The 13,275-nt window shown below is 46.6% G+C and overlaps 1 protein-coding gene across 1 annotated transcript in view; it reads right to left on the bottom strand.

Moving 5' to 3' along the window:
• Window positions 1-4,947: 4,947 nt before the first annotated feature.
• The window catches only part of LOC115817070 (zinc finger protein 271-like), a 128,038-nt gene continuing 119,710 nt past the window's right edge, over window positions 4,948-13,275 (bottom strand). Inside the window, exon 9 of the mRNA XM_030780311.1 lies at window positions 4,948-5,776. Coding sequence (XP_030636171.1) covers window positions 4,948-5,776 — 829 coding nt within the window. The remainder of the gene's footprint in view (window positions 5,777-13,275) is intronic.

Below are 13,275 nucleotides of genomic sequence, written 5' to 3'. Positions count from 1 at the left end.
ACGGGGTGGTAACAGTTAGGGTGGGTGGTAACAGTTAGGGTGGGTGGTAACGGGGTGGTAACAGTTAGGGTGGGTGGTAACAGGGTGCTCACAGTTAGGGTGGGTGGTAACGGGGTGGTAACAGTTAGGGTGGGTGGTAACAGGGTGCTCACAGTTAGGGTGGGTGGTAACGGGGTGGTAACAGTTAGGGTGGGTGGTAACAGTTAGGGTGGGTGGTAACAGGGTGGTAACAGTTAGGGTGGGTGGTAACGGGGTGGTAACAGTTAGGGTGGGTGGTAACAGTTAGGGTGGGTGTTAACGGGGTGGTAACAGTTAGGGTGGGTGGTAACGGGGTGGTAACAGTTAGGGTGGGTGGTAACAGGGTGGTAACAGTTAGGGTGGGTGGTAACGGGGTGGTAACAGTTAGGGTGGGTGGTAACGGGGTGCTCACAGTTAGGGTGGGTGGTAACGGGGTGCTCACAGTTAGGGTGGGTGGTAACGGGGTGGTAACAGTTAGGGTGGGTGGTAACAGGGTGGTAACAGTTAGGGTGGGGGGTAACGGGGTGGTAACAGTTAGGGTGGGTGGTAACGGGGTGGTCACAGTTAGGGTGGGTGGTAACGGGGTGCTCACAGTTAGGGTGGGTGGTAACAGTTAGGGTGGGGGGTAACAGGGTGGTAACAGTTAGGGTGGGTGGTAACGGGGTGGTAACAGTTAGGGTGGGTGGTAACAGGGTGGTCACAGTTAGGGTGGGTGGTAACGGGGTGGTAACAGTTAGGGTGGGTGGTAACGGGGTGGTCACAGTTAGGGTGGGTGGTAACGGGGTGCTCACAGTTAGGGTGGGTGGTAACAGTTAGGGTGGGGGGTAACGGGGTGGTAACAGTTAGGGTGGGTGGTAACAGGGTGGTAACAGTTAGGGTGGGTGGTAACGGGGTGGTAACAGTTAGGGTGGGTGGTAACGGGGTGGTAACAGTTAGGGTGGGTGGTAACAGTTAGGGTGGGTGGTAACAGGGTGGTCACAGTTAGGGTGGGTGGTAACGGGGTGGTAACAGTTAGGGTGGGTGGTAACAGTTAGGGTGGGTGGTAACAGGGTGGTAACAGTTAGGGTGGGTGGTAACGGGGTGGTAACAGTTAGGGTGGGTGGTAACAGGGTGGTAACAGTTAGGGTGGGGGGTAACGGGGTGGTAACAGTTAGGGTGGGTGGTAACGGGGTGGTCACAGTTAGGGTGGGTGGTAACGGGGTGCTCACAGTTAGGGTGGGTGGTAACAGTTAGGGTGGGGGGTAACAGGGTGGTAACAGTTAGGGTGGGTGGTAACGGGGTGGTAACAGTTAGGGTGGGTGGTAACAGGGTGGTCACAGTTAGGGTGGGTGGTAACGGGGTGGTAACAGTTAGGGTGGGTGGTAACGGGGTGGTAACAGTTAGGGTGGGTGGTAACAGGGTGGTAACAGTTAGGGTGGGTGGTAACGGGGTGGTCACAGTTAGGGTGGGTGGTAACAGTTAGGGTGGGTGGTAACAGGGTGGTCACAGTTAGGGTGGGTGGTAACAGGGTGGTAACAGTTAGGGTGGGTGGTAACAGGGTGGTAACAGTTAGGGTGGGTGGTAACGGGGTTCACAGCGCACACAGACGCTTATTAGTTCTGAGTATAGAATGATTTTCTTTTCAATGAGGTTTATGGTTATACATGTCTATGAAAAGTACAGGTTATGAAAAGTACAGACCCAGATTACATTGCTGTGTTCATAATTATTATAATAGTTTACTGAAGAACAGTTATATTAACACTTTAATATCCTAAAATGTGAAATGTAATAAAGACAAAAACAGGACTGTTACGTCTGTTTCTACTTTTATTCGAATACAAATAATTTTGCTGCCTCAACAAATACAGATACAAATACAAATACTGGGCTCTCTGCACATCCCTAGTAGGGAGCAGAGTGACCGTGTGATTACTGCAGCGTAGTAGGGACAAGAGTGACCGTGTGATTACTGCAGTGTAGTAGGGACCAGAGTGACCGTGTGATTACTGCAGTGTAGATGGGTCCAGAGTGACCGTGTGATTAATGCAGTGTAGTAGGGACCAGAGTGACCGTGTGATTACTGCAGCGTAGTAGGGACCAGAGTGACCGTGTGATTACTGCAGTGTAGATGGGACCAGAGTGACCGTGTGATTACTGCAGTGTAGTAGGGACCAGAGTGACCGTGAGATTACTGCAGTGTAGTAGGGACCAGAGTGACCGTGAGATTACTGCAGTGTAGTAGGGACCAGAGTGACCGTGAGATTACTGCAGTGTAGTAGGGACCAGAGTGACTGTGTGATTACTGCAGTGTAGATGGGACCAGAGTGACCGTGTGATTAATGCAGTGTAGTAGGGAGCAGAGTGACCGTGTGATTACTGCAGCGTAGTAGGGACCAGAGTGACTGTGTGATTACTGCAGTGTAGTAGGGACCAGAGTGACCGTGTGATTACTGCAGTGTAGTAGGGACCAGAGTGACCGTGTGATTACTGCAGCGTAGTAGGGACCAGAGTGACCGTGTGATTACTGCAGTGTAGTAGGGACCAGAGTGACCGTGTGATTACTGCAGTGTAGTAGGGAGCAGAGTGACCGTGTGATTACTGCAGTGTAGTAGGGACCAGAGTGACCGTGTGATTACTGCAGTGTAGTAGGGACCAGAGTGACCGTGTGATTAATGCAGTGTAGTAGGGAGCAGAGTGACCGTGTGATTAATGCAGTGTAGTAGGGAGCAGAGTGACCGTGTGATTACTGCAGTGTAGTAGGGACCAGAGTGACCGTGTGATTAATGCAGTGGAGTAGAGACCACTGCAGAAGAGTGACTGTAGGAGCCAAAATGATTATTTTGTTATTCCAGATTTTTTTATCATTTGGGTGTGCAGTGTCTCACACTACTTTTCGTGGAGTCAACCACACCTAGTGGCTGGAATGGATGGGCCACTGGAAGATAAAGCCAGGTGATGCTACCTGGAGGGTGTGGCCAGAGCAGGAAGAGACAGTCTTTGACCTCACATCCTCCTCAAGCCCAGGCTGCCACAGACACTGCTCCTGCTCTGTTTCAGTTCATCCTTAATTTACTTTAGCAATCCTCCTTTTCATTTCAGTTTTCAACTCCCGAGCATTGTGTATCATTTGTAATAAATATTTCTTTATTTTTTGGACAACATCCAAGGTCTCTGTGGACCTTGGACTATTTTGTATGTGGAGAGTCGGACGTTTTTGCTGAGCCACTTTAGTGGTTATCAATAGGAAAATAAATAACCACTACAGTGACAGCGTGAGAAATGCAGTGCAGTAGAGACCAGACTAACAGCGTGATAAATGCAGTGCAGTAGAGACCAGACTGAAAGTGTGATAAATGCAGTGCAGTAGAGACCAGATTGACAGTGTGATAAATGCAGTGCAGTAGAGACCAGACTGACAGTGTGATAAATGCAGTGCAGTAGAGACCAGACTGACAGTGTGATAAATGCAGTGCAGTAGAGACCAGATTGACAGTGTGATAAATGCAGTGCAGTAGAGACCAGATTGACAGTGTGAGAAATGCAGTGCAGTAGAGACCAGACTGACAGTGTGATAAATGCAGTGCAGTAGAGACCAGACTGACAGTGTGATAAATGCAGGGCAGTGGAGTATAGACCAAACTGACAGTGTGATAAATGCAGTGCAGTAGAGACTGGATTGACAGTGTGATAAATGCAGTGCAGTAGAGACCAGATTGACAGTGTGAGAAATGCAGTGCAGTATAGACCAGACTGACAGTGTGATAAATGCAGTGCAGTGGAGACCAGACTGACAGTGTGATAAATGCAGTGCAGTAGAGACCAGACTGACAGTGTGAGAAATGCAGTGCAGTAGAGACCAGACTGACAGTGTGATAAATGCAGTGCAGTGGAGACCAGACTGACAGTGTGAGAAATGCAGTGCAGTAGAGACCAGACTGACAGTGTGATAAATGCAGTGCAGTAGAGACCAGATTGACAGTGTGATAAATGCAGTGCAGTTGAGACCAGACTGACAGTGTGATAAATGCAGTGCAGTAGAGACCAGACTGACAGTGTGAGAAATGCAGTGCAGTAGAGACCAGACTGACAGTGTGATAAATGCAGTGCAGTAGAGACCAGACTGACAGTGTGATAAATGCAGTGCAGTAGAGACCAGACTGACAGTGTGAGAAATGCAGTGTAGTGAAGACCAGTCTGACAGTATGAGAAATGCAGTGCAGTAGAGACCAAAGCGATGCTGAATGGAGCACAGAGCTGTATTCAGTCATGAACAGACTTTCACAACTCTGCTGACCATTAAAAAAGTCTTTTCTTAACACCAAATGAACAGTTCTTTTCCCTCCCATAGACAGTCTGTGGACTGTTCCCATACGTCTAAAGACTGTTCCCATACGTCTAAAAACTGCTCCTGTGCCACCAAACTGGGACTAATGCGCTAACACGCGGTAACACGCACCAGCACGTGGTAACACATCGTAACGTGTGCCAAATGGACTCCTATTTAAGTACAACCCTTTGTCATGGAACTGTCTGTCAGTGGTGAACTAGATGCATCCGTCCAATAGAGATTCAGCCAGCAAATGTAGGTGTGGAGCAACGGGCCAATGACACGAGCTGTGTACAGTGAACAAATGAGCTCCACTCAGCCGTCTGGTGTTTCAACAGTGTCGAATGCTGTTTATGCCTGACACTCCAGAACATATCAAAACCATAACACAACCATAACATGACCCATCAGCACACAGTGTTCCATATCACGGTGGGGGAATTCCCGCCAACAACACGACGTAGTTCTACTTCACCAAACTCATGGAGTTTTCTTTCATTACACATTTTAACATAGTCTCCTTCAAGTCTGCTAATCACAACAGTCAGAAGTCTTTCATCTCCCACTGATCTCTCACCCAGCCACTGGGTATACTGGGTATCCAGAGGTTCCCAGCACCTCTATTCACACGGACTGGAAACTAGATCAGATTCAAAGACTTGTGGACTAGTATCTGTGACTTTGACATGTTTCTTCTTGTGTGATATGAGGCCACCTAAGTATTTGAAATCTTCTCCACATAAAGAACAGTGGTATGGCTTCTCTCCTGTGTGCATTCGCAGATGGGTTTTAAAAACATCTGCACGCCCAAATCTCTTGCCACAGTCTGAGCACTGATATGGCCTCTCTCCCGTGTGCGTTCTCATATGGAGACTCAGACCTGACGTTCGAACAAAACTCTTGCCACACTGGGAGCACTTGCACGGTCTCTCCCCAGTGTGCTTTCTCTGGTGAATCTTTAAGTGTCCTGATTCTGAGAAACCCTTCCCACAGACAGTGCAGAGATATGGCTTTTCCCCGGTGTGGGTTCTCTGGTGATTAATGAGGTGGGAGATCTGCCTAAACATTTTCCCACAGTGGGAACACTGGTGTGGCCTCTCTCCAGTGTGTGTCTTCATGTGACTCGTCACAGAGCCTATACGGGCGAATCTCCTCCCGCACTGCGTACACACGTAAGGTCTCTCACCCGAGTGAACCACCTGGTGTTTCTTCAGATTCTGAGCGGTGGAGAAGGCTTTCTGACACTGAGTGCAGGCGTGCGGCCTCTCGGCTGAGTGAACCACCTCGTGGGCTTTTAAACCTCCCAGAAACGTGAAGCTGCGACTGCAGCTCCGGCAGCGGTATGGCTTTTCCCCGCTGTGGGTCTTCTCATGACTCCTCAGGAACTGCAACGAGGGAAAACTCTTGCCGCACTGCGGACAGGGGAGGCACTCTTCACCGGTGTGTCGCCTTATGTGTATCTTCAGGTAATGGGATGTGGTGAAGCTCTTCCCACAGTGAGAGCAGAGATGTGTCTTTTCTCCTCTGGCTTTCCGTTCTTTCTGACTGCGTAGCTTAGATCCAGGACAGCCTCTCCTCGTCTGGAAGGCCACTTTTTTACTCTTTCCTGGGGAAAGACACGAAAATCTTTGATTAAAAAAGGTTTTTTTTCAAAAACGTGATTGTTCTGGCAAAAGCAATATTGTCAAATCTATGGACAGGTACTCAGTCTGGGTGTAAAAACACTGAATATACAGACAGGAAAACTAAATAAACTTGAAAATATCTTGGCAGCGTCAAAATCAGCCAGACGTTCTGGGAGAGTGTCTATAGAAACAGAATGAATGTTATGTTAGCTACTCCCTCTGGGCAATTACATGCAGACTGTTAATTAAGCCACAGCTGATGGTAAAAACATTGCGTTTTTTTACCGCTCACTGCAGTAAAAAAAACAAAATAAAGATACAAAACGGACACAGAAACAACTGTGACAATCACATACAATCTCACTGATCATATTCATGATCAAATGTTCATGATCAAATCGTGTGGGTGTGTCATGTGTTTCTCCCCCCCCCTGTAACCACACCTTGATCAGCTGAGTAGTGTTTTGTTTGGGCTGGGTATGAAATGAGTCTGACATAACCTCACAGAACCATGACACCTAAAGGAATGAACTCACCTGCATCTTCACCTTCATCACTTCCATTATAATCCTCATCTTCATCATCATCACCATCACCATCATCACCATCATTATCACCATCATCATCACAGTCCCAGTCTATGTCCACTCCCTCTTCTCTGTCTTCAACCTCTTCCGCCAATTCATCTTTCCCTGTTCCCCACTGGTTGACATGTGTTTTCCTCCTGCAGTCCACCAGTGGGACCGAGCAGGCCCTGACTGGGACATGCAGCTGGTCTCCCTCACACTCGTCCACTGTCTTCTCCTCTCTCTCACTGTAGTCCACACACACCGTCAGGTTGAGCTCCGCGTTGTGAAAGAGAGAGGATCGGGGTTTCTCTGCTCCTCTGTGTATCGTACTCTGTTCTCTGCCTGTCGAATCGGAGGCCGGAGACGCCATTTCGACATGAGTGCATTCAGAACCCGCTGACTCTGTGAGGTTCGGTCCATTTTCACTGGCAGGAGACAAACTGGACCTCTCCTGAGATTCCTGTAGACAGGAACAAAGGGCAGTATGGTGACATAATCTCACCAAAACATCACCAGTACCTGTTCTTAAACTCCCTGTCCCTGTCATGTTTGTCACTGACACAGACCGTGGTGAGTTTGGTAACGGACATGACTGGTCATGTCTGTCACTGACACAGACCGTGGTGAGTTTGGTAATGGACGTGACTGGTCATGTCTGTCACTGACACAGACCGTGGTGAGTTTGGTAATGGACGTGACTGGTCATGTTTGTCACTGACACAGACCGTGGTGAGTTTGGTAATGGACGTGACTGGTCATGTCTGTCACTGACACAGACCGTGGTGAGTTTGGTAATGGACGTGACTGGTCATGTTTGTCACTGACACAGACCGTGGTGAGTTAGGTAATGGACGTGACTGGTCATGTCTGTCACTGACACAGACCGTGGTGAGTTAGGTAATGGACGTGACTGGTCATGTCTGTCACTGACACAGACCGTGGTGAGTTTGGTAATGGACGTGACTGGTCATGTCTGTCACTGACACAGACCGTTGTGAGTTTGGTAATGGACGTGACTGGTCATGTCTGTCACTGACACAGACCGTGGTGAGTTTGGTAATGGACGTGACTGGTCATGTCTGTCACTGACACAGACCGTGGTGAGTTTGGTAATGGACGTGACTGGTCATGTTTGTCACTGACACAGACCGTGGTGAGTTTGGTAATGGACGTGACTGGTCATGTCTGTCACTGACACAGACCGTGGTGAGTTTGGTAATGGACGTGACTGGTCATGTCTGTCACTGACACAGACCGTGGTGAGTTTGGTAACGGACGTGACTGGTCATGTCTGTCACTGACACAGACCGTGGTGAGTTTGGTAATGGACGTGACTGGTCATGTTTGTCATAAAGCAGTTACTGCTTCAGGTATTAAAAACCAGTAACGGCAACTCTTCAGAGAGACTGTCCAGTACTGGTCGACCTGACCCTCCAGCAGTGGACATTCTGTGTCAAAGACTGTGTTAAAATGGCTGCATCAAAGTCAGACACGAGCATTCTCATAAGGTTTTTGCCTAACCCAAAGATGTTCAGAAACTCTCATTTAATCAATGTGATTCCTCAACAATAACTTCGAGACAGAAAGATGTGAAATAACACCTCTTTACGAACTCTAAAAGTAAACGCTAAAATGACACAGACCTTTCTCAGATCCTTTTCTTCTTCAGTCCGTAATTTCTCCTCCAGAGTGAAGACCTTCTCTCTCAGCACTGTGTTTTCTGCCTGGAGTCTCCTAACATTCTCCAGAAGGTTCTCTATGTCCTCCATGGACAGATCCGTCTCCACAGACTGTGTGAGAAAGGTCACGGGGCCGGAGCACAGCTGGAGGTCACCTCTCTGATTCACCTCCTCCTCCTCCTTACACCTCCTCTCTCTGAGGACCAAATCTGTCTCCATCTTCAGGGACATTCTCTCTGTGGGGAAGCAGGAAGCGTCAGGGAGGTTCTGTACACTGGATATTAAAGGCACGGCGGAAAATGGCGGCTGGCCCATCTCAGAGCAGAGACAAAAGATTTCATTTCATTTCATTTAGTGATTTCCTGAACAGTTTTTCTTAATCACTAAGCACAGTCAGGGCCGTGTAAAGGCCTTTGGTTGTTTATGCTTCTGTTTAAACTAACTGTCTTCTCTGTCCTTTGTATAATTATTATTATAAATTATGCTACTAGTTATACGCAGTTATTAAAGTGCTTAAAGAACACAATAATGTCTGTTATCACAGCCTAGCCGCATACTCCACGTGAAAGAGTCATCTGACCTTAGGGGTCACTCCTCTATCAGTCAGTAAAAATGAAATCTCAGAGAACAGCGTGATGCAGCAGTGCTGTGTTTTGATGCACGCCACATGCTAGATTCACTTACTTCACTATATGCCTCACGTTTTATTTTGGCTCAGGTTACAGGCAGAACTTTTAAACAAGCTGGTTTATCCTAACAGCAATAAACTCGACTGACAAAATCAGCAGAACTAAACATAGACAGACCATAAAACACACATTTTACATTTTAAATTTTACATTTTAAATACAAACAGACTAACGAAGGTCTTCCACGCCTTGTGCTAAAGTGCACTGGCTCTGCCTTGTTCGTTCATGCATTAAGGGTAGGGTGACCAGACACCCCTGTTTTCCAAGGACAGTCCCCGTTTTGGGTGACCTGTCCCCAGCTGGAGCTGTCCCCAAAAATGTCCCCGTTTTTAACTGTGAATTAAGAACAGAGCGTAAAGTAAGACAGGGCAGCAGAGCAGATGTCTCGCGTTGCACTTGTTTTGGCCAACAGAGGGCGCTGGCTGTTCGCTTCAGCAGTTTCAGATCACCCCTCTTCTACGACTAACCACGAGCTCACCTAGTTTCACAGAAAACTGCTGTGTAAAACTCGACCAGAAACTAAGTGTCATGTGTCCACAACATCACAAATGTGTTTTCAGGCCGGGAGGTAAACCAGGGTTAGAATCGGGGGCTGGGTTATGGGACCAGGTGACAGGTAGCTTCACTGTGTTAAGTCTCCAAACATCTCCCCTACCAACACGCACGTGCCTTCACTGTGTTAAGTCTCCAAACATCTCCCCTACCAACACGCACGTGCCTTCACTGTGTTAAGTCTCCAAACATCTCCCCTACCAACACGCACGTGCCTTCACTGTGTTAAGTCTCCAAACATCTCCCCTACCAACACGCACGTGCATCCACTGTGTTAAGTCTCCAAACATCTCCCCTACCAACACGCACGTGCCTTCACTGTGTTAAGTCTCCAAACATCTCCCCTACCAACACGCACGTGCATCCACTGTGTTAAGTCTCCAAACATCTCCCATACCAACACGCACGTGCATCCACTGTGTTAAGTCTCCAAACATCTCCCCTACCAACACGCACGTGCATCCACTGTGTTAAGTCTCCAAACATCTCCCCTACCAACACGCACGTGCCTTCACTGTGTTAAGTCTCCAAACATCTCCCCTACCAACACGCACGTGCCTTCACTGTGTTAAGTCTCCAAACATCTCCCCTACCAACACGCACGTGCATCCACTGTGTTAAGTCTCCAAACATCTCCCCTACCAACACGCACGTGCATCCACTGTGTTAAGTCTCCAAACATCTCCCCTACCAACACGCACGTGCCTTCACTGTGTTAAGTCTCCAAACATCTCCCATACCAACACGCACGTGCCTTCACTGTGTTAAGTCTCCAAACATCTCCCCTACCAACACGCACGTGCCTTCACTGTGTTAAGTCTCCAAACATCTCCCATACCAACACGCACGTGCATCCACTGTGTTAAGTCTCCAAACATCTCCCCTACCAACACGCACGTGCATCCACTGTGTTAAGTCTCCAAACATCTCCCCTACCAACACGCACGTGCCTTCACTGTGTTAAGTCTCCAAACATCTCCCATACCAACACGCACGTGCATCCACTGTGTTAAGTCTCCAAACATCTCCCCTACCAACACGCACGTGCCTTCACTGTGTTAAGTCTCCAAACATCTCCCCTACCAACACGCACGTGCATCCACTGTGTTAAGTCTCCAAACATCTCCCCTACCAACACGCACGTGCATCCACTGTGTTAAGTCTCCAAACATCTCCCCTACCAACACGCACGTGCATCCACTGTGCTAAGTCTCCAAACATCTCCCCTACCAACACGCACGTGCATCCACTGTGCTAAGTCTCCAAACATCTCCCCTACCAACACGCACGTGCATCCACTGTGTTTTATTGATGAGGCTCCTTCGGCAAACAGCACGAAAAACAACGACGAATCTCTATCGCCACCTAGTGAAACACAGAGGAACAACAACCTAAGAGGCCCTGCAGTCAAAACACAATCCATCAGACCAGCAAGGATCTATATAAACTATTAAATAAATTAACCTGGGGGGTGTTCCAGAGAGCAGGCTTAGTGAAAAGTCTGAGTTAGTTAACTCAGAGTAAGTAGTAAACCTCCTGAAAGAAGAGCCCTATGGCTTTGTTTTGCTAGGAGAATGAAGCCATAGGGCTCTTCCGTTAGGAGGTTTACTACTTACTCTGAGTTAACTAACTCAGAGTTTTTACCTAACCCACTTCCTGGAATACTCCCCTGAAATTAAAAAAAACAACAACAATAAACAAAACAAATACATATAAAACAACCTGATATTACCACTAAAACGTCATGGTAATTACTGTGGTAAAGTGCCGTTGTGTTACTGTTCTATTAGGGGGCAATTTCTGCTGGTAAATCCACGGTATATTTTACCATGTCATTTTTGATAGTCGTTGTAAACGTAGTTATACTAAATCCGGAACTGGGGTCAGTCCGCTTTAATCTCCACATTACGTGATCCAGGTTCATTGTGTGATGATTCGAGACGCAGCCCTGGGTAGGGAATGCATTTTTGCATAATACAACTTCGAAAATTCATGCCCAAGTGACCGAGCCAATGTGAGAGCACATCTGGGTTTTTTGGGGTTTTTTTCCTGAAATAAAAATAGCAACAAACTGTTATGAAATCTGATTGCTTAATGTTGTAATCCATTTACAACGTGATAAAATACATGTTGATTAACGAGCGTATTTTCTGACTGACACTCTGGCCTGACGTTATTGAGAGTTATACTGAACAAAGAGTTGCACACGATGCGAGTACTACAATGATGAATGAAATGTCCATCGACAGTTTTGCTGCGCAAACGCGCAATGCGACATGAACACTGTAGAGCGAACATAAAATGCTGTAGTTCTGATATGTAGGTCTACTGATGCATGAGTAAATACGCCTTAATACAAAAAAATTGTCACTGTTCCCTCGACCAATATGTACAATTCAGTCTGAACACCCTTAATCTCTGCACACAGCCAAAATTTACTTTGAAATGGAGACAACTAGCAAACAGCTGTAACAGACTCACCTTCCGAACGCTGCAGCTTCACCGAATGTCCTGTTGCACTTGTTTTAAAACTTACAAATTCACAACCGGCATGTTGTCAGATTCCTGGTGTAACCTCAAGCGTTGGCACTTGGGTGAAATAAAGAATTTAGTAGACGGAGTTGGAGAGAAGTCACAAACTTGGCTTCACTTTTCATTCACAGGAGAAGGTGAGGGAAATCTCGCGAGTGCACATGAATACACTTTGCAATCTACGGAAAGCCCCGAGGGGATAAAATACACACACTGCACTCTAATTCCCCTACAAAACGAAGTCTGTTACGATAGATAGATAGATAGATAGATAGATAGATAGATAGATAGATAGATAGATAGATAGATAGATAGATAGATAGATAGATAGCGAGCAGTCCTCAATACCAAGACGGCACGCCGCTTTACCGAGCTAAACACAAACATTAACTCCATATGCGAGGTACAATCAGACATCAGGGGCGGGGCGGAGCGGGTTGTCACAGCGCTTGTTAAAACTAAAGTAGCGGTAACTGTTAAGGGAAACTGTAAGGGATCTACAAACAGGACATTTCTAATCCCGTCTGAGACTGTCCGTCACAAATGGACAGTTTTGTTGGACACACTTATGAGTTTAGTAAGACACATTGGTGAAGAGAAACACACACACAGGTGTGAAGAGCGATCGCCAGGCTGAGGCTTCTGCAGAAAGTGTGTTCTTGTGTGGTCACATGTAAAATCATATATGTGCACAAAAATATCAGAAATGTAAACTCACTAAATTATTCTTGGTGAGTGTGCGTCACATTAATTCATTTAACAGTTTAATAATTTAAAAATACATGTAATGAATAAATTAATAAATCAATTAGCAAATTACATTGTAATTGTGATAGTTTTATCACTACAAACAAATAATAATTTATATCAAGTTACTGAGCACACGACAGGATCTTGTGGAACAAAGAGATAAAAATGTCAGAGTTTGAATTGGACTACTTTGTTTTCGAACTCTCTCAAGTAACCAATCAGGAGAGACCAGGCACCCCCTAAAATCCCAGGTAACCAATCAGGAGAGACCATACACCTCCTAAACCCCCAGGTAACCAATCAGAGACCAGGTACCTCTTAAAATTTAAAATATCAAAAAAAAGTAAAGAAAGCATAACAATTATCAGAGACTAAACCATGACAAAAATCAAACAAACACAAGTCGTTATGATCTTACCTCAACACTTTCCTCTGTTTGTGCCAGTGTTTCAGTATTTAGAAGAGGACAGTTTTAACAGTGTTTCAGTATTTAGGAGAGGACAGTTTTAACAGTGTTTCAGTATTTAGGAGTGTCCCTGTCCTTTACTGACA

The sequence above is a fragment of the Chanos chanos genome, chromosome 7 (assembly GCF_902362185.1).
Source record: "Chanos chanos chromosome 7, fChaCha1.1, whole genome shotgun sequence".
Lineage (NCBI taxonomy): Eukaryota > Metazoa > Chordata > Actinopteri > Gonorynchiformes > Chanidae > Chanos > Chanos chanos.
Note: the sequence above shows the minus strand (reverse complement) of the source record. Positions and strands in the feature narration are given on the sequence as shown.